Genomic DNA, 22,749 nt, shown 5'->3' with positions numbered 1-22,749 from the left:
ACTCCCACTTCCCTGTTGTGGCATTTCCCTATTCTGGGGTATCACTCCTTCACAGGATCAAAGACCTCTCCTCTCATTGATATCTCACAAGTCCATCCTCTGCTACATATGCAGCTGGGGCCATGGGTCCATCCATGAGGACTCGTTGTTTGGTGTTTTAGTCCCTGGGAGCTCTGGGGGTACTGGTTGGTTCATACTGTTGTTCCTCCTATGGAGCTGCAAAATCCTTCAGCAACTTGGATCCTTTCTCTAGCTCCTCTTTTGAGGACCCTGTGCTCAGTCCAATGAATGACTGTGAGCATCCACTTCTGTATTTGTCAGGCACTGGCAGAACCTCTCAGGAGACAGCTGTATCAGGCACCAGTCAGCAAGCACTTGTTGGCATCCACAATAGTGTATTGGTTTGGGAACTATTGGTATGGGATGAATCCCCAGGTGGGACAGTCACCTCATGGCCTTTCCTTAAGTTTTTGTTCCACATTTTGTCTCTGTATCACCTTCCATGCGTATGTTGATCCCCCTTCTAAAAAGTACCAAAGTATCCACACTTTGGTCTTCTTTCTTCGTGAGCTTCATGTGATCTGTGAATTGTATCTTCGTTATTTCCAACTTCTGAGCTAATATCCACTTATCAGAGAGTAAATATCATGTGTGTTCTTTTGTGATTGGGCTACCTCACTCAGGATGATATTTTCTAGTTCCATCCATTTGCCTGGGAATCACATGAAATCATTGTTTTTAATAGCTGAGTAGTACTCCATTATGTAAATGTACCACATTTACTGTATTCATTCCTATGTTGAGAGACATCTGGGTTCTTTCCAGATTCTGGCTATTGTAAATAAAGCTGCTCCAGATGTCAACAGAGGAATGGATACAGAAAATGTGGTACATTTATACATTGGAGCATTAAAAACAATGGATTTATGAAATTCTTAGGCAAAAGGATGGATCTGGAGGATATCATTCTGAGTGAGGTAACCCAATCACAAAACAACTCACATGATATGCACTCAATGATAAGTGGATATTAGCCCAGAAACTTAGAATGCCCAAAATACAATTTGCAAAACACAAGAAACTCAAGAAGAAGGAAGACCAAAGTATGGATACTTCTTCCCTCTTTAGAATGGGAAACAAAATACCAATGGAACGAGTTACAGAGACAAAGTTTGGAGCTGAGATGGTAGGAACGACCATGCAGAGACTGCCTCACCCAGTGATCCATCCCATAATCAGCCACCAAATGCAGACACTATTGCATATGCCAACAAGATTTTGCTGACATGACCCTGATATAGCTGTGAGGCATTGCCAGTACCTGGCAAATACAGAGGTGGATTCTCACAGTTGTCTATTTGATGGAACACAAGGCTCCCACTGGAGGAGCTGGAGAAAGTACTCAAGGAGCTGAAGGGGTCTGTAACCCTATAGGAGGAACAACACTATGAACTAAACAGTACCCCCTGAGTTCTTGTCTCTAACTGCATATGTAGCAGACGATGGCCTATTTAGCCATCACTGGGAGGAAAGGCCCTTGGTCTTGCAACGATTATATGCCCCAGTACAGGGAAAGGCAAAGGCCAGGAAGTGGGAGTGGGTGGGTTAGAGAGCAGGGCAGGGGTAAGGTATAGGGGACTTTTGGGTTAGCATTTAAAATGTAAATGAAGAAAATATCTAATAAAAACTTTTTAAAAAGATACAACATCTGCTAAATAAAAAATAAAAAATAAGTAAGTAAGTAAGTAAGTAAATAAATAAATAAATAAGGCTGCTATGAACATAGTGAAGCATGTACTCTTATTACATGTTGGAGCATCTTTTGGGTATATGCCCAGGAGTGGTATAGCAGGGTCTTCAGGTAATAATATGTCCAATTTTTGGAGGAATCGCCAAACTGATTTTCAGAGTGGTTGTAACAGCTTGCAATCTCACCAGCAATGGAAGCGTGTTACTATTTTTTCACATCCTATCCACCATTAAAGGCATGTTCTCCCATTTCCAGCTAAATGTTTTACTCTCTCTAATTCTCTCTTCTCTTTCATTCTTTTGTCCTTCCTTTCTTTTCTTGAGTTAGGGTTTTCTTGTATAGCCCTGGATATCATGAAACTCTCAATTATGTTAGGCTTTGTTAGGTCCCTGAGTGCTGGGATTAATGCTGAGCCCCATGATACATGTCTTCCCTTTTTTTTTTTGTATGTTTTCTTAATAATAATGATTTGCTTACTTATACATTTTTAACTGATTGTATTCTAAAGACAGAGAGAGGAGTGTGGCATGAATTTTGAGGGGTAGAGATGTAGAAGTAAAAAGTTTAAAAAATTAAAAATATTTTGATTATAAAAGAAAGATATTAAACATGCTCATACACAGGCTATGGAAAGTAGAATACAAACCCACTGTATGAACACAATATGGAAGAATCAAATAAAACTGTATTCAATTTGAACTACAGATTTTTTACTATAGTATAGGAATTGTACATTTTATGACATACTATGTGTTGTCAAAACATGAATCTAAAAAATGGATGAAATCTCCATTATAAAGTTTCCATCTCCAACATTGCTTTGTGTTTGGAAGGTTGGAGTCCTTCTTCGGGTTTATCATGAAATATGTAGTAATAATATCACCCCAAAATGTTTGTAAACCTTTGTTTATATGCTTAAAGTTGTCAAAATGATACTCACCATTATAAATATATATATATATGGATAGATAGATAGATAGATATGCATTTGAGTGTATACTATCCAATGGCCATAACTGTATTTATTTTTCTTATTTTTCAAAATTCTGATAAATGACCTGTTTATTAGACATAAATTTTGTTGTATTTGGGCATTTAAAATTATTTTATTAATTCTCTAAAAATTTCATCCAAAATATTTTGAGCATATGCATGTACACTGACACCTCCTCCTATAACCACTCTCTCTGCCTTTACCTCTCTACCCAACTATTTGCACTGCTTTTATTTTTTCCAATTTATTGCAGTTTATGTTCCCTAAGTATATTGTAATTGGTGACATCCCTTGAGTGTTGTTTACCTCCTTGGGGGTCACAAGAGTGAAGAAAGTGAATATCTTTCCCCCAATAACTATCAAATCTTGATAGCATCTCAGATAGGGGTGAGATTTTATGCCCTCCTCCTTCTCCATACTGCTATTTTATTTTCTGTGGCCACACATGGTCTTGTGCATCATTTTATAATCATTGTATTCAAATGTGCAACTACCCTGTTGTGGACAGGAAATATGGTTTCCTCAAGGTTATCTTCAGCCAACCTTTGGACCTTACATTCTTTTAAGTTCTCTTTAGCTGTGGTCTCTCAGCCTTGTTGGGAGGGGTGTTATGCACAAGCTCTGTTTATGACCAGGCACTTCATAGTCTACTACTCTGATCACTCATTGCTTTCTTTGTTATTTGCCATCTATTAGGGAAACAAACTTATAAGGGCTGAGGAATGCAGTCAATCCACAGCCATAGCAATAAGTCACTAGGGGTTAATTTTATACTGAATCCATTTAGAAGAATAAGATTACTAAGTTCACTGCTTGGATCTACGTCTCATCTAGTCACAGAGACTTGGCCATTTTTATAGTGATGAGCATGTGTTTCATACCATGGAGGGACCCTTATATCAAATTAGACAAAGGTTGGTTCCACATATGCAAGTGTCTATTTTTGTTACAAAGGGCATATTGTACAAGACCATTCATTACTTTATCTCTCATGTATCAAAGATTAGTGAGAGTAGTGGTTACTTTAATTTTATTTTCCTTGATATCATGCATAGCACCTTTTCAGCACCATGAGTCTAGCCAAGAAAAAAATAGAAAGCCAGTTGAATAGCAGCTCTTTTTCTTCATGTTCCATAATTAAAGTCTGTAGTATCATCAGCATTGGAGTTTAAAATCAAGTTCTGCAGGACCTAATCTTGTACATTCTTGATATATTCTAGATAATGACTATGAATGATGTATGGTATTTTACTTTCTATTTAATTTATTAATTTAATTACATCTCAAATGCTGCCCACCTCGAGCCCCCCTCACATATCTCCTACCCCCATTTTCTCTGAAAGAGTGACACTGCCTCTGACCTCCAGCTATCCTCCTTCCTGGTGCATCAAGTCTCTGTAGAGTTAGGTGTATCCTCTTCCCATAAGACCATACAAAGCATCCCTGTTAGGGAACATTTTCCAACAGTCAGGAAACAGCTTTAGGGACATTCACCACTTCAATGGTTGGGGGACCCACATAGATACTGAGCTGTACATCTGCTACTTATGTTATGAGGGCATTGGTCCAGCCTATGTATGATCTTTGGTGGGTGGTTCTGTAAGACCCCCGAAGCTGGGCCTCTGCTCAAGTCCCAGGATGAGTTGGCCAGCACCCCAATGTCTGGAGAGAAAAAACACACCTGATGCAAACTGCAAGAGGTTTTATTATCAGCTAGCTGAGGATGAACCCCTTGTGACTTGCAGGGTCAGGGGAGTTTGACTCCAAGCGGTGACAGTAGGGCGCTTTTAACAGCTAGCTGAGGAATTGGGAGGAGTTGGGAGGAGAGTTGGGAGGAGTTGGGAGGAGAGTTCTCTTCTGGGTATCCATGGTGAAATTTACAAGGCAGAAATGGGGAGTGAGTTCTTCCTGAATTTTTATCTCTGTGTCATCGACACAGGAAGGCAGGTATCTCTTGTTGTACAGTCTAGAAACAAAAAGGCTTTTTGCTAGCTATAGAGAACAAAGAGCTTCTTTCTAGCTGTATTTTTAAAGATCAGGGAGAAACAAGCTTAGGGAAATGTTTTAGGAGGCTCTACCTTTCAGGGAGAAATGATTTAAGCCAGAGTTTCACAGTTCAGTCTCTTGGAATTCTCAGTGGTCCAGGTTAGGTAACATTGTTGGTCTACCTATGGTGTTAATGAGACAGCTCTTGATCTGTCTAATAATAACATGGTGTGAATAATTTTTTCTCTTGATGATGCAGAATAGCATTTCGTTTAGTGTCAGTGTGTTATTCATAGAGTTACTATAAGATTATATTTAGTGAATTGTGTTGCAGTTGGCCATGGAAATACTTCTTTAAAGATTTTTCAGGGTTGGTAAGTTTTCATGAGTATGGAAGTTTCTGATGTTTCTGTTGTTATTGAAATCCAGCAATAATTCATGAAGATCTGATAAGATGCAAAGTGTTATTTCAATCTTGTATCTGTTGAGGTTTGATTTGTGATTAATTAAACGGTCAATTTTGAAGAAGGTTCCATGTGCTGAGAAGAAGGTATATTCTTTTGTGGTTGAGTGAAGTGTTCTATAGATATCTGCTATTTGAATCATAACCTCTGTTAGTTTTGGTATTTCTCTGTTAAGTTTCTGTCTCAATGATATGTTCATTGGTGAGAGGTGACAGGCAAATGAATGGAATTAGAAAATATTATCCTGAATGAGATAACTAGACACAAAAGGACATGCATGTTATGTACTCCATGAGAAATGGATATTAGCCAAAAAGTTCAGAAAGTCCATGATACACACCATAGACCCGTAGATGTAAAACAGAAAGTAAGGCTGCCATGGGTAGCAGCTACTTTCCTGGATGTGACTAATCCTTCAAAGAACTGAAGCACCTGGCTGGGACTTAAGGTGTAGCAGTATTTGGGGTGTAAATAATTATATGAATAATTTGAAAAATTAAACAATAAAATTTCTCTGAAAGCAAAAATAAAATATTAAAGTTAATTGAAAAAATGAGTTGCATTATAAAGTGAAATGCTTTTAATTTGAGTACAAGTGTAAGGGCATGAGTGAAAATCTTCCAAAACACATGAATGTACTCTTATCATCTCATGATCATATGGAAGGTACAAACAAGAATATGTGACGCCCTAAAAGTGTTGTGGACAGAGTGCTAGGTTTATGTGCTGAAAACAGTGAAGAAAATGGAGGGTCAGATGATATGGTGCTCTCTTCTTCAAACCACTGGAAACAAAGAGACAGAAAGGATCTTAGTGATTTCCAGGACAGATTGGATTTACATAATGTGTACCATGCCAGTCAGTGCTACATGGTCAGATTCTTGTCACAACCAGTCAATTAAATCAGTCAGTCAGTCAATAACTAAACAAATGACTAAGAGATACTGTGTGAAATAATGTGTATAGTTTTGACCATCTATATCTTTTCTATCTTTTACTCATAGTTATTGAGACTCCTGAACCTGTACCTTCACAAAGACTCACATTGACATAAATAAAGCACACAGCTCATAAATACACAAAAAGTTAAAATAAATTTGGGTGTAGAGTCACATGAATTAATCCCATCAATTGAGATGCAGTGGCAGGAAAATCCCTATGAGTTCCAGACCCACCTGGTCTACATAGTATATTCCAGGCTACCATATCCAAATTATCATAGAATTAACACCTGTATTAATTCATTGTTTGAATGAACTTTGTGCTGTTCTTTAAATAAGATATTGTCAGAGAAAACTGTGTGATTGCATGAAGATAAGATGATACTTTATAATTGTAGATTTAGTGGGATTTTAATCTAGCAATATGACTGGTCTGGCTAGAATACAGACATGCCCTTAGTATAAGCCTTTAATCTCAGGAAACAGAAATGAGCAGATATCTGAATTCAAGGTCAGGCTGGTGGACAGCACATTTCAAGAAAATAAAAAAAAAAAGGTTATGTCCATCCAGGAGAGGTGAAACTAACTCCTGTACTCAGGAGACAGATACATGGAAGTCTCTGAGTTCTAGCCATTTATATTTGGTTGTGTTAGTGAGTTGAGAGGCAATTCAATGGGGTGGAGTTCATGGCAGTTCAGTTTGTGGAGCACAGAGGCAGGTTTTACAGGGACAGTTTAACAGAGATAGGTTGCAGAGTGAATACTCTACAACAGATGAAGGAAGAACAAGCTGAAAAAATGAGATGAAGCATGAGGATTAGAAAAGACTGAGAGAATTAGTTTGAGCACATGTAGAGCAACTTAGTGAGAAGCTGAGAAGTCAGATTGAATCACTCAGCTAGAAGAAGACTTTTGAGCCCAAACAGCTAAGTTGAACTAGGCAACCACTGTTCAGAAAGAACCAGAAAAGCTGAGCTTACTCAGCAGAAAGCCTCAAAGATGATAATTACATCAAAGAAATAAAAGTTACATTTACAGATAGAGGCATACAGAAACCAAGATACCAGGATATATGATGTTTTCTCAGAACCTAATTCCTTACTCATCGACATTCCTTTTTAAATTTTACCACATATAAATGATAAATAAAGCAGCATAATAAATTAGATTCCCCCAAATCATAATGATTGTTAACACTGTAGATATTACTTAATCCTATCTACTTAAATTGCCAATTCTAATTTCAGTCAATAAGAAGAAGAGATTAAAATAATGATTTTATAGGAACATTGACATGTAAATCATGAAAAAGTGATAGAATATGAAGGTTGTATGGTCTATGTCTTCTCCCTGCATAATTTTATGAAATCTGTGCAGGTATAAATTCAAAAACTACCAGTTTCTTCTGGCCCTGTTATTTGCCATTGAGGAGATCAACAAAAACCCTCATCTTCTACCCAATATAACTTTGGGCTTTGATTTCTATAATGTTCGATTTACTGAAAAATATATTCTCGAAGGTCCTCTGATTTGGCTCACAAAGTTTCCATATGCTATACCTAATTATAGCTGTGAAAATAAGAGTAACCCCCCTGCTGCCCTCACAGGAACATCATGGTCAACATCTGCTCACATTGGGACACTGTTACAACTCTACAAAATACCTCAGGTAAGGAGTGGTGTGTAAGAACTAAGTCTGAACTATACTTTGTTGATGTCAGAGGTGTCAGATACTATAAAATAGGGCACTTTGAGTTAATCTGCTATCAAAGCAAACTATGAAGGTGCATTGTGATTTTAGAACTTGAAGTATGAATGAAGGATAGGAGGATGAGACCATCTAGGTTATTTAAACTGGAGATCTGTCCATATTTTGGGAGGAAAACTCTGTAATGGGGTTTTCTTTAAAACATGCTAAACCCATTTTCATCTTTTCCCTTTCCATCCTTTGATTCAAAACTGAGATTTGTTGGATGACAATATTCTTGCCCTTGTAACCAATTTTGTTTTCTGCAGCTCACTTTTGGGCCTTTTGATTCTATTTTAAATAACCAAGAACAGCTTAATTATGTCTATCAGATGGCCCCCAAGGACACATTTCTTTCTCTTGCCATAGTCTCTTTGATGCTTCATTTCAGTTGGTCCTGGGTTGGTCTAATTATCCCAGATGACCACAAAGGGACACAGATTCTGTCTGACTTGAGACAAGTTATGGAGAGAAATAACATTTGCATAGCCTCTGTGCAAATGATCCCTGGCGTCTGGAATTCATTTTCAAATGCATTATGGAAAAGTCTGGTCCAGACTAAGGATTCATCAGCAAATGTGACAGTTGTTTGTGGTGACATTGTTTCTCTACAAGGTTTAATGCGACATATTGCACAGTTGCTAGTGACTTGGAAAGTCTGGGTCTTAAACTCTCAATGGGATGTTGACACCTATTCTGATTATTTCATGTTAGAGTCATTACATGGAAGTTTCATTTTTTCACACCACCATGAAGAGATGGCTGAATTTACAAATTTTATTAGAACAGTTAACCCCAACAAATACCCAGAAGACAATTATCTTCCCAAGTTTTGGCATTTATTTTTCAAGTGCTCATTTTCTGAGTTTGATTGCCGACTTTTGGAAAACTGCCAACCCAATGCTTCTTTGGAGTTACTGCCAAGATACCTTTTTGACCCAGTCATGAGTGAAGAGAGCTACAATATATATAATGCTGTGTATGCTGTTGCCTACAGTCTCCATGAGATGAATCTTCAGCAAATACAGATACAAAGACATGCTAATGGAGAAAAATTGGTAGCCTTCCCTTGGGAGGTAATGTCCTTTCATGAGCATAGTTATGTCTACAATGAGACATTTTTATTATTTCCCAAGCCACCCGAATTGTTCATCCTAAATTTGAGAATGTTATCAATACTTACTGGTCTAAATACTCATTTCCCTGTCTTGAGGTCAATGCAAAATCCTAAGTAGGTGTCTTAGAAATGGAGTTCCAGCCAGGAATTGGTGATTCATACCTTTATTCCCAGCACTTGGGAGGCAGAGGCAGGCAGATGTCATCCGCACTGGATCCTGGTAGCTTTTCGAATCCCTGACACCTGAAACTTTCTGGTGGTTTCCCCAGTTCCACAGCCCCCACTCCTACTGATTTCTATTCATTCTCTTGGCCCTCTGAACTTCTCTCTTGTCTCTTTCCATACCTGCTCCTGACCCCCCGACATTTTCCCTCCCCCTCATGCTTCCCCTTTCCACCCAGGTTCTCTAGAGAGCAGAGAGCTTTGTCTTGTCCTTCATTTTAATTGGATTGCTTCAAGTTTTGCTCCATTTAATTTGATGTTGGTTGTTGGTTTGCTGTATGTCCCTTAGTCATATTCCTTGAATTTATGATCTTTCCATGAAGGCATGTTTTATTTTGTCAAAGGCTTTCAGCAATTTATGAGATGATCATGTGATTTTTTTTTCCTTAGAGTTTGTTTATATAGTTCAGGGCTGTGGGTGTTAGGGAATGAGGGAAGAGGAAGAGAACCCATCTTCTGCCAGAGTTCCAGTGCTCTGGGAGGGCAGACGCTGGAGGACTGCTGGACACTTTCCATGCAGCCCCATGCAGGTGGGCATCTGGCTGTGTGAAGCCATTGACCCCACACGGCAGGGAATGGACAAGGGGCAGTTCCTGGTACCAGGTTCTCAGTCTCTGGCATCCTACGCTGGATAAGGCAGAGGAGCTGAAAACATAGGGGCCCCAGGGAGGCACTAGACCCCGGAGATATGGGAAGAGAGGGCAGGAGGAAAGAGGAAGGGGGCGCTGGGTAGGTTCCCATGCAGGCAAGAGTCTTTAGTCCTTTATGTGGCTGGAGCACAGGAAGGCCTTCTGATGGAAGGTTAGAAGCAGCTCATTAGAAGAAAGCCTATCACATCGTCCAAGCATGGCATGCCTTGATGAACAGAGACAGTCTATGCCTTTAGAGCTTTGTTATAGAAAAGCAGGGGGAAAGAGAGAAGGTAAAAAGAAAGAGACCAGCCCTGGCCAAGAGGAGAGAAAGGGGAAGAGAGAAAGAGAGTTAGAGAGTAGGAAAGGTGAAGGCTTAGAGAAAGAGAGGTTAAAGCTTAGAGCGAGAGAGCTTAGAGAGAAAGAAAGGAGAATGAGGAAGGGCCAAACAGCTCCTTTTAAAGCGGGCTTGTTATTGTGCTGTTGCTAGGTAACTGTGTGGAGGAGTCTAGCCAGAAGGCCAGAAGCTTGGGACATTGTGTGCATGACTGACAGCCACGAGCCTCTCCTGTGAGGGCTGTGGGGTGTTAATATTGACAGGAGCCAGGGTGAAGAACCACCTTCAGTCCCATGTAGATGAAAATTACCACCACTGGGTGGGTCAAGACCTCAACTTGACTGGAGACTAAGCTGTCTGTGCATAACCCATTGCCCCACAATATAGTGGATTACATAGATGAATTTCTATGTATTGAACCATCCCTCCATTGCTGTGATGAAACCTACTTGATCATGGTGAATGAGCATTTTACTGTGTCCTTGCATTCAGTTTGGGGGAATTTAATTAAGAATTTTTACATTGATATTCATAAGGTAAATTGTTCTCAAGTTCCCTTTGTTGGGTCTTTGTACAGTTTTAAGTATTCATAAAATAAAATTGGTAATTTTCCTTCTGTTTCTAATTTGTGGAATACTTTGAGAAGTATTAGTATTAGGTCTTCATTGAAGGTCTGATAGAATTTTGTACTAAAACCATCTGGACATAGATATTTTTGGTTTGGAGACTTTAAATTTGTGCTTCTGTTTCCTTTGGGTTTATGTGGCTGTTTAGATGTTTTATCTGATCCTGATTCAAATTTAACTCTTGGTATATATCTAGAAATTCATCCATTCCATCTGTACTTTCTAGTTTTGTTGAGTACAGGCTTTTGAAGTAGGATCAGGTGATTTTTAAAGATTCCTCAGTTTCTTTTATTATGTCTACCATTTTCTTTCTGATTTTGTTATTTTGGATACTGTCTCTGTGCCCTCTAGTTAGCTTGGCTAAGAGTTTATTATCTTGTTGGTTTTCTCAAAGAACCAGCTCCCAGTTTTGTTGATTAATTTTTGTACACTTCTCCTTCTTTCTAATTGGTTGATATCCCCACTGAGTTTGATTATTTCCTTCCTTATACTCTTCTTGGATGTATTTACTTCTTTTTGTTGTACAGGTTTCTTTTTTTTTTTTTTTTTTTTTTTCTTTTTTTTTGGTTTTTCGAGACAGGGTTTCTCTGTGTAGCCCTGGCTGTCCTGGCACTCACTTTGTAGACCAGGCTGGCCTCGAACTCAGAAATCCGCCTGCCTCTGCCTCCTGAGTGCTGGGATTAAAGGCGTGCGCCACCACGCCCGGCTGTTGTACAGGTTTCTGATGTGCCATTAAAATTCTAGCTAGTATAGGATCTCTCCAATTTCTTTATGAAAGCACTCATAGCTATGAGTTTACCTTTTAGCACTGCTTTCATTGTGTCCCATAAGGTTAGGTAGGCTGTGCCTTCACTTTGGCTAAATTAAACAAAGTCTTTTTATTTCTTTCTTTGTTTCTTCCCTGATCAAGTTATCATTGAGTAGAGAGTTATTCAGTGTTCATAAGTATGTGGATTTTCTGTTGTTTTTGTTGTTATTAAAGCCCAGCCTTAGGTCATGGTGATGATAAAAGGCATGTAATTATTTGAATCTTCTTGTATCTGTTGAGGCTTACTTGTGTCTGACTATATGATCATTTTTTAAAAAGATTCCATGAGGTGCTGAAAAGGTATATATTTTTTTGTTTTAGGGTGGAATGTTCTGAAGATATATCTTAAATCCATTTGGTACATAATTTCTATTAGTTTCACTGTGTCTCTGCTTAGTTCCTGTTTCCATGATTTGTCCATTGGTGAGAGTGGGGTGTTGAAGTCTCCAACTATTACTGTATGAGGTTCAATGTGTGTTTTGAGCTATAGTAACATTTCTTTTACAAATGTGGGTGCACTTGCATTTGGGGCATTTAGGTTCAGAATTGAGGTTTCAACTTGGGGGATTTTTTTCTTTGATGAATATGCAGTGTCCTTCACGAACTTTTTTTGATGACATTTGATTAAAAATCTATTTTATTTTATTTGAATGCCCACTTCAGCGTGTTTCTTTGGGTCATTTGCTTGGAAAAAAATTTCTAGGCTTTTAAAGTGTGATAATGTTTGACTCTGTCACTGAGGTTTGTTTCCTGTATGAAGCAAAATTCTGGGTCCTGCTTATGTATCCATTCTCATAGCCTATGTGTTTTATTGAGGAATTGAGTTCATTGATGATGAGAGATGTTAAAGACCAATGATTGTGGGTTCCTGTTATTTTTGTTGTTAGAGATGGTATTATGTTTTTGTGGTTCCCTTCTTTTGGGTTTGTTTTCAAATAATTAATTTCTTGACTTTCCTTGGGTGCAGTTTCCTTCATTGCGTTGGACTTTTCCTTCTACTAAACTCTGTAGCTCTTGATTAGTTGAAAATATTGTTTAAATTTGGTCATGGAATATCTGGGTTTCTCCATCTATGGTAACAGTTTTACTGGGTATAGTAGTCAGTGCAAGCATTTGTGTTCTATTAAGGGTTGGCATGACATCTGTCCAATATCTTCTGGCTTTTAGAGTCTCTGTTGAGAAGTCTGGTGTAATTCTGATAGGTCCAACTTTATATGTTGTTTGGCCTACTTCTCATACTGCTTTTTTTTCTTGATATTTAGGCATTTTTAATTTTTTATTGGCTATTTTATTTATTTACATTTCCTGGTTTTTCTCTCCACAAACTCTTGATCCCACCCCCCCTTTCCCACAGTTTATATGAGGGTGCTTCCCCCGTCTCAACATATCCACTCCTGCCTCACTGACTTTTCATTCCCATACACTGGGGCATTGAGCCTTCAATGGGATCTTCTCCCCTTCCATTGATGCCAGATAAAGGCCATACTCTGCTTCATATGCAACTAGAACCATGGATCCCTCCATGTGTATTCTTTGGTTTGTGGCTTTGTCTGTGGGAGCTCTGTAGTGCCTGACGTCTGGGAATTTCTGGTGGCTACCTCCAGTTCCACATCCCCCATTGCTACACACTTCAGGTCAATTTCCAGAAGCTCTGTACATCTCCCCCTTCTCCTCATATACCTGATCCTGCCCCCATTTTTCCCTTCCCCTCATCTCTTCCTCCCAGATTCCTCTGTCCTTCTACTTCTCAGAGATGATTTTGTTCCCCCTTTTAAGTACTACTGAAGCATCCATACTTTGATCTTACTACATTTTTAGCTTCATCTGATCTGTGATTTATGGGAATTCTGTGCTTCTTTGAAACTGTATTTTGAAATATCAGGATGATATTTTCTAATTCCATCCATTTGCCTAAGAAGGTCATAAAGTCATTTAAAAAAAGCTTAGTGGTATTTCATTGTGTAAATGTACTATATTCTCTGTATCCATTTCTCTGTTGAGGGACATCTGTGTTCTTTCCAGCTTCTGGCTATTATAAATGAGGCTGCTATGAAACATAGTGGAGCATGTGTCCTTGTTATATGTTAGAACATCTTTTGTATAGGCCCATGAATGTTTTAGCTGGGTTCCCAGTTAGTTCTAAGTCCTATTTTCTGAGTAATTACTAGACTGATTTCCAGAGTGGTTGCAGTACCATCATCCAAGGAGAAATGTTCCTCTTTCTCTACATCCTCATCAGCATGTGCTGTAACCTGAATTTTGGATCTTAGCCAATCTGACTGGTGTGAGTGGAATTTAAGGTTCATTTTGATTTCCATTTCTCTGGTAACTAAAGATGTTGAACTTTTTAATTATTTTTTTTTAGATATTTTCTTTATTTAGGTTTCAAATGTTATTCCATTTTTTAATTTCTCCTCTGAAAATCCCCTATCACTTCTCCTATCTCCCTGACCCACAAACTCCCATTCCTTGTCCTGGCAGCATTCCTCTATACTGGGGCATACAGTCTTCACAGGACCAAAGCCCTCTCCTCCCATTGATGACCTACTAGGCCATGCTCTGCTACATATATAGCAAGACAACACAAGTTCCACCACGTGTTTTCTTTGATTGGTGGTACAGTTCCAAGAAGCTTTGGTGGGTACTGGTTAGTTCATATTGATGTTCCTCCTATGGGGCTTCAGACCCCTTCAGTTCCCTGGGTACTTTCTATGGCTCTTTCATTGGGGACCTTATGCTCCATCCAGTGGGTGATTATGAGCATGCACTTCTGTATTTGCCAGGCACTGGCAGATCTTCAAAGGAGACAGCTATATCAGGGTCCTGGCAGCAGGCTCTTGTTGGCATCTGCCTAGGGTCTGGGTTTGGTGGTTGTTTATGGGATGGATCCCTAATGGAACAGTCTCTGGATGGTTGTTCCTTCAAGATCTTCTCTGAACTATGTTTCTCTAACTCCTTCCATAGATATTTCATTCCCCATTCTAAGAAGGAATGAAGTATCCATATGTTGGCCTTCCTTCTTTTTTAGTTTCCTATGTTTTTCAAATTGTATCTTGGGAATTCTAAGTTTCTGGTCTAATATCCACTTATCAGTGAGTGCCTACCATGTGTAATCTTTTGTGATTGGACTACCTGACTCAGGATGATATCCTCCAGATACATCCATTTGCCTAAGAATCTCATAAATTCATTGTTTTTTAATATCTGTGCAGTAGTATATTGTGTAAATGTACCATATTTTCTGTATCCATTCACTGTTGAGGGACATCTGGGTTCTTTCCAACTTCTGGTTACAATAAATAAGGCTGCTATGAACATAATGGAGCATGTGTTCTTATGAAAAGTTGAAACATCTTTTGGGTACATTCCTAGGAGAGGTATTGCTGGATCTTCTGCTAGTACTATGTCCAATTTTCTGAGAAAAAAAGTGAAACTGATTCCTAGAGTTGTTGTACCAGCCTATGATCCCAAGAAAAATGGAGGTGTGTTCCTTTTTGTCCATATCCTCGCCAGCATCTGCTGTCAGCTGAATTTTTGATCTTAGCCATTCTGACTGGTACGAGGTGGAATCTCAGGTTTGTTTTGATTTGCATTTCCCTGATGATTAAGGATGTTGAAAATTTTTTCAGGTGCTTCACAGCTAATCGATATTCCTCAGTTGAGAATTCTTTGTTTAGCTCTGTGCCCCATTCTCTTTTTTTCTTTTCTTTTTTCTTTCTTTCTTTTTATTAGATATTTTCTTTATTTACATGAACGGAAAGTGAGGCCCCTTGGTCTGTGCCCCATTCTTAATGAGGTTATTTAATTTTCTGGAGTCCAGTTTCTTGAGTTCTTTGTATATATTGGATATTAGTCCCCTATCTGATTTGGGATTGGTAAAAATCCTTTCCCAATTTGTTAGTGGCCTTTTTGCCTTATTAAAAGTGCCTTTTGCCTTACAGAAGCTTTGTAATTTTATGAGGTCTCATTTGTTGATTCTCGATCTTACAGCACAAGCCATTGGTGTTCTGTTCAGGAATTATTCCCCTGTGCCCATATCATGGAGGCTTTTCTCCACTTTCTCTTCTATAAGTTTTAGTGTCGCTGGTTTTATGTGCAGTTCCTTGATCCACTTAGAATTGGGCTTTGTATAAAGAGGTAAGACGTATCAGTTCACATTCTTCTACATGATAACCACCAGTTGTGCCAGCACCATTTGTTGAAAATGTCTTTTTTCCACTGGATGGTTTTAGCTCCCTTGTCCAAGATCAAGTGACCTTAGGCGTGTGGATTAATTTCTGGGTCTTCAATTCTATTCCATTGATCTACCTTTCTGTCACTGTAGCAGTACCATGCAGTTTTTATCCCAATTGCTCTGTAGTACAGCTTAATGTCAGGCATGGTGATTCCACCAGAGGTTCTTTTAGTGTTGAGAATAGTTTTTGCTATCCTAGATTTTTTTTTATTTCTTCCAGATGAATTTGCAAATTGCCCTTTCTATCTCAAAGAATTGAGTTGGAATTTTGATGGGGATTACATTGAATCTGTAGATTGCTTTTGTCAGGATAGCCATTTTTACAATGTTAATCCTGCCATTCCACGAGCATGGGAGATCTTTCCCTCTTCTGAGATCTTCTTCAATTTCTTTCTTCAGAGACTTGAAGTTCTTATCATACAGATCTTTCACTTCCTTAGTTAGAGTCACACCAAGGTATTTTATTAGATATTTATTTTTTATTTACTTTTCAAATGTTATCCTCTTGCTTATCATACAGATCTTTCACTTCCTTAGTTAGAGTCACACCAAGGTATTTTATATTATTTGTGACTATTGTGAAGGGTGTTGTTTCCCTAATTTCTTTCTCAGGTTGTTTATCCTTTGTGTAGAGAAAGGCCATTGACTTGTTTGAGTCAATATTACATCCACGCTGTGACCTTTTAATACAGTTCCATAGGTTGTGGTCACTCCCAAACATAAATTATTTCATTGCTACTATAGCAGCGTTGCTATTGTTAAGAATCATAATATAAATATCTGCTATGCAGGTATCTGATATGTGAGACACATAGGACCCACTGGTTCAGAAATGCTGCTCCATTGATTCTGCACTGAGGTGAAATCATATAGTATTTCCTTGTATATTGCATCCTCAATTTTTACCCACATGCCATATATTAAAACTTCCTACCTTTTTAAAAAATTAGATATTTTCTTTATATACATTTTAAATGCTATCCCAAAAGTTCCCTATACACTGACCCTGCCCTGTTCCCCTACCCACCCACTCCCACTTCTTGGCCTTGGCATTCCCCTGTACTGGGGCATATAAAGTTTGCAATACCAAGGGGCCTCTCTTCCCAATGATGGCCGACTAGGCCATCTTCTGCTACATATGCAGCTAGAGACACAAGCTCTGGGGGGTACTGGTTAGTTCATATTGTTGTTCCACCTATAGGCTTGCAGACCCCTTCAGCAACTTAGATACTTTCTCTAGCTTCTCCATTTGGGGCCAGTGTTCCATCCTATATATGACTGTGAGCATCCACTTCTCTATTTTCCAGGCTCTGGATAGCCTCACAGGAGACAGCTATATCAGGTTCCCTTCAGCAAAATCTTTCTGGCATATGCAATAGTGTCTCGGTTTGGTGGCTGATTATGGGATTGATCTCCAGGTGGGGTATTCCCTGGATAGTCCTTCATTTCGTCTTAGATCCATACTTTTTTTCTGTAACTCCTTATATTGGTATTTTGTTCCCTATTCTAAGGAGGGACGAAGTATCCACCTGTTGGTGTTCCCTCTTCTTTTTTTTTTCAGACAGAACTTTATTGGATACAAAGTGACGGGGTACAGAATGGACTACGAGTCAGGCTCTGTAGCAGGTGGTGCCTTCTCATCATCAGGGGGCCAATCGATGAAATCAGCCAGCATGGCAGCTGTATAATCTTGCTACTTTTCCTGAGGAGCCGAAACTTCTGCTTCTGTCTCCATTTCTTCTGCAGGTGTCTCCGGTGGGGGTGGCACTTTGTCACCTCCACCCTCATTCCCCTTTTCCAGCAGGGCAGGGGGAGCAGAGGACTCTTCAACAAGCTCCTGGGGCGGCCCTGCTGCAGGGCTTCCCACTTCCTGCTCCCCCTCCTCCTGGGAGGGGAGTGGTGTTCCCTCTTCTTGATTTTGCAAGATTTCTTGTGTTTTGCAAATTGTATCTTGGGTATTCTAAGTTTCTGGGCTAATATACCCTTATCAGTGAGTGCATATCTAATGACTTCTTTTGTGATTGTGTTACCTCACTAAGGATCATATCCTCCAGATACATCGTTTGTCCAAGTATTTCATAAATTCATTGTTTTTAGTAGCTGAGTAGTACTCCATCTTGTAACTGTACCATATTTTCTGTATCCATTCCTCTGTTGAGGGACATCTGGGTTCTTTTCAGCTTCTGGCTATTATAAACAAAGGTTGCTATGAACATAGTGGAGCATGTGTTCTTATTACCAGTTGGAACAGCTTCTGGGTATATGCCTAGTAGAGGTATTGCTGGATCTTCCAGTAGTATTATGTCCAATTTTCTGAGGAACTGCCAGACTGATTTCCCGAGTGGTTGCACCTGCTTGCAATCCCACCAGCAATGGAGGAGTTTTCCTCTTTCTCCACATCCTTGCCAGCATCTGCTGTCACCTGAATTTTTGATCTTAGCCATTCTGACTGGTGTGAGGTGGAATCTCAAGTTTATTTTGATTAGCATTTCTTTGATGATTAAGGATGTTGAACATTTTTTCAGGTGCTTCAAAGATATTTCTCATTCCTCAGTTGAAAATTCCTTGTTTAGCTCTGTACCCCATTTTTAAATGGGGTTATTTGAATGACTGGAGTTCAGCTTCTTGAGCTCTTTGTATCTATTGGATATTAGCCCCCTCTCAGATTTAGGATTGGTAAAAATCCTTTCTCAGTCTGTTGGTGGCCTTTTTGTCCATCCCAGAAGCTGTGTTGCTTCTGCAGTCTGCTCACTCACATTTTGCAGTACTGGACCTGACCTATGTAGACTGGTCTCTGAGGGACCTGGGACACAATGTGGCTCCCTCACCTGCTCCGGTAGTTTGAGCTCTCCATCCATTTTTCGATCCTGGATGGTTTTGTTCAATTCCATCACCTGTTTGGTAGTGTTTTCCGGTAACTCTCTAAGGGATTTTTGTGTTTCCTCTTTAAGGGCTTCTAGCTGTTTACCTGTGTTTTCCTGTTTTCCTTCTTAATGTCCTCTATCATCATCATGAGAAGTGACGTTAGATCCATCTCTTGCTTTTCTGATATAATGGTGTATCCAGGACTTGCTATGGTGGGAAAGTTTGTTTCTGATGATGCCAAGTAACCTTGGTTTCTTTTGCGTCTGTTCATATGCTTGCCTCCTGCCATCTGATTATCTCAAGTGCTTGCTGTCCTCAATATATCTGACTGGAGCCTGTCCTTCCTATAATCCCAGTTGATTCAGTACTTCTCAGAGTCCAGCTTTCTCTGTGATCCTTTGATTGTGGGCTCCTGTGAACCTGAGATTCTGGGTGTGTCAGAGTTCTTGGCAGTCAAACTCTTCTGAGACCCTGAAATACTGGTGTGACCGAACTCCTGTTATCCTGAGATTCTGTTTTCCTAAGATTCTAGGCATGTTTCACTGCCTGGATGTGATGTCTCCTTTGAGGACCATGGAGCTGTCCAGTCTGTTCGAAATCAAGGTAAACCAGAACTGATCAAAAGGAACCTGGGCCTCTGGTCAGGAAGGGCTCTGGTGTCTTTGTTTCTGCTGTCAAAGGCCTGTCACACTTGGATTGGTACTGATGTTGTGTTCCACTCACCAGTGATCCTAAGATCGTGTGGAGAGTCCTCTGGGGACTGTGGGGGGTCTCCACCAATTCTGTGCCCAAGGTTACACGGTGCTGGTGCTGACCTGAAGGGATTTGTAGTGGTAATACATTTTATTGGGTATTTTATTTACATTTCAAATGTATATGTAAATACTAATTCACCCGCAGGCACCCCTTATACCATTCCCCTTCTGCCTGCTTATATGAAGGTCTGCCCCCACCCACCTACCCATTCCCTCCTCCACACCCTCACATTCCCCTACACTGGGTCATCAAACCTTCACGAGACCCAGGGCCTCTTCTCCCATTGATGTTGACAAGGTCATTCTCTGCTACATATATTGCACATGGGTCCCTCCATGTGTACTCCTTGGTTGTTGTTTTAGACCCTGAGATCTCTGGTTGGTTGATGTCACAGAGACACAGTGAAACTAACAGAAATTATGAACCAAAAGGATTTAATGGACATCTATAAAACATTTCATCTTAAAACTAAAGAATATACCTTCTCAGGACCTCATGGTACCCTCTTTGTTTCTCTGTTTGGTTTTTGTTTGTATGATCTGTCCATTTGTGAGAGGGGCATGTTGAAGACTTCCACTATTATTGTGTGCAGTTCAAAGTTTCTTTTATGAAGGGTGCTCTAGCATTTGTGCCATAGATGTTCAGACTTGGAGAGGTCATCTTGGTAGACCTTTTGTTTGATGAGTATGAAATGTCCTTCCTCATCTTTTCTGATAACTTTTGGATGAGTTTTCCTCTTATTCGATATTAGAGTGGCTATTCCAGATTGTTTCTTGGGACTATTTGCTTGGAAAATTGTTTTCCAGCCCTTTATTCTGAGGTAGCATCTGTCTGTGTCACTGAGGTGTGTTTCCTGTATGCAACAAAATGCTGGGTGCTGTTTATATAACCAGTCTTTTAGTCTATGTCTTTTTTGGGTGGGGTTGAGTCCATTGATGTTAAGATATATTAAGAAAAAGTAATTGTTGCTTCCTGGGTTTTTTTTAATGTTATATTTATGTTTGTGAGGCTAACTTCTTTTGGGTTTGTTGAAAGAAGATTACTTTCTTGCTTTCTCTAGGGTATAGTTTCCCTCCTTGTGTTAGACTTTTCCTCTAATTATCCTCTGTAGGGTTGGATTAGTAGAACGTTATTGTTTAAATTTGGGTTTTTCTTGGAATACTTTACTTTCTCTATCTATATCAACTGAGAGTTTTGTTGGGCATTGAGAGCCAGCTTGGGCTGGCATTTGAGACCTCTAGGGGTCTGTATGACATCTTTCTAAGATCTTCTGGCTTTTATAGTCTCTGGTGAGAAGTCTGGTGTAATTCTCATAGGTTTGCCTTTTTTATGTTACTTGGCCTTTTCCCATTACTGCTGTCAATATTTTTTCTTTGTTTTAGTGCATTTGGTGTTTTGAGTATTATGGGACGGGAAGAATTTCTTTTTTGGTCCAATATATTTGGGTATTTTAGGTTTCTTGTATGTTTATGGGCGTCTCTTTCTTTAGGTTAGTAAAGTTTTCTCCTGTAATTTTGTTGAAGATGTTCCCTGGCCTTTTTGTTGGGAATCTTTGCTCTTTTATTCCTACTATCCTTAGGTGTAGTCTTCTTACTGTGTCCTGGATTTCCTAGATGTTTGGGTTAGGAACTTTTTGCATTTTGTGTTTTCTTTGACTGCTGTGTTAATAGTTTCTATGGTATTTTCTATGACCTCATTTTTCTCTATCTCTTATATTCTGTTGGTGATACTTGTATCAGCAGCTCCTGATCTATTTCCTAGGTTTTACATCTCCAGGATTTTCCCCTCCCCATTTGCATCTTCTTTATTGTTTCTATTTACAATTTTAGATTCTTGATTTTTTTAAAAATTCTTTCACCTGTTTAATTATGTTTTCTTGTATTTCTTTAAGGGTTTCATGTGTTTCCTCTTTAAGTTTTTTTTTTTAACCTGTGTACATGTGCTCTCCTGTATTTCTTTAAAGGAGTTATTTATGTACTCTTTAAGGTCTTTTATCATTTTCATGAGATTTGATTTTCATGTATGCTAGGTTATCTGGGGTTTGCTTTGGTGGGAGAACCAGATTTTAACGGTGTTTAAGTGGAATTGTATTCTTTTGCTTATATTCTCATATTTGCTGTCCAGCCTCTGGTTATCTCTATTATTAACAGGCCTTGCTGTCTCTGACTGCAGGTTGTCCCTACTGGGAGCCTGGTTATGATGGGCCTGTTAGGATTCAAGCTAGCTTTGGGTTTGTGATGGGTTCTAGGATTTCAGGCCAGAAGTATGAGGTTTCTCCATCAGGGTGGCTAGGCCCTATGTCTGCTGTCTTGAGGGGTTCCCAATTAAGCCATGTATTGGGGTGAGGCTCACCTGTGATCCTGGTTATTAAGGACCTCCTAGGAATCAAACAGTCTCTGCATGTGGGCATGGGCAGGGGATTCTAGGGCACCTGATCTGCTCCTGAACCCAGTTGTGGACCAGATGGTTGATGTGTCTCTTTTAGGGTGGATAGGTCCTATATCCACTGGTCTCTGTTGGGGGTCCTAGTTATACCGAGTATTGAGATTGAGGGGGGTTCAGCCCTGAACCTGGTTGTAATGGACCTCATGGAAATCAAGCTGTCTCTGGGTATGGGAGGAGTTCTGGAGAGCTGGCTCTGCCCCAGGCAAAGTTCTGGGCAAGAAGAATGTTATCTCATGATTTCTCTTGACCAGAATAAAATTCTAAAATTCTAATGGATTTGAATCCTTGTATCATTTATTTATTTAGCTGTATTGATACTTCCTTTTATTGTGAGAGTTAAAAAGCACTGCTATTGTTTGTCTTACTTTTTAAAGAAAATACTTATCAGTGAGTGCATATTTAATGACTTCTTTTGTGATTGGGTTACCTTACTAAGGATGATATCCTCCAGATCCATCCATTTGTCCAAGAATTTCATAAATCCATTGTTTTTAATAGCTGAGTAGTACTCCATTGTGTAAATGTACCACATTTTCTGTATCCATTCTTCTGTTGAGGGACATCTGGGTTGTTTCCAACTTCTGGCTATTATAAATAAGGCTGCTATGAACATAGTGGAGCATGTGTTCTTATTACCATTTGGAACATCCTCTGGGTATATGCCCAAGTGAGGTATTGAGAGGGCCCTTGGTATTAAAAACTTTATATGCCCCAGTACAGGAGAATGCCGGGGCCAAGAAGCTGGAGTGGGTGTATAGTGGAGCAGGGCGGGGGGGGGGTATAGGAAACTTTCAGGGTAGCATTTAAAATGTATATAAAGAAAATATC

The 22,749-nt window shown here is 39.4% G+C and overlaps 1 protein-coding gene across 4 annotated transcripts in view; it reads left to right on the top strand.

The window, feature by feature from the left end:
- Positions 1 to 22,749, top strand: part of LOC110287614 (vomeronasal type-2 receptor 116-like) — a 38,756-nt gene that overhangs the window by 2,426 nt on the left and 13,581 nt on the right. The window contains exons 2-3 of one of the 4 annotated variants that reach the window (XM_085832783.1): positions 7,705 to 7,804; positions 8,152 to 8,958. In XM_085832783.1, coding sequence (XP_085688909.1) covers positions 7,705 to 7,804; positions 8,152 to 8,958 — 907 coding nt within the window. Of the gene's footprint in view, positions 1 to 7,512; positions 7,805 to 8,151; positions 8,959 to 22,749 lie in introns of all 4 variants that reach the window. The other 3 variants (XM_085832782.1, XM_085832785.1, XM_085832784.1) reach the window with 3 other exon arrangements.

This window comes from Mus caroli, unplaced genomic scaffold (assembly GCF_978045245.1).
Source record: "Mus caroli unplaced genomic scaffold, Mus_caroli_1 scaffold_18, whole genome shotgun sequence".
Taxonomy (NCBI): Eukaryota; Metazoa; Chordata; class Mammalia; order Rodentia; family Muridae; genus Mus; species Mus caroli.
This window is presented reverse-complemented; position numbering and strand designations above follow the sequence as displayed.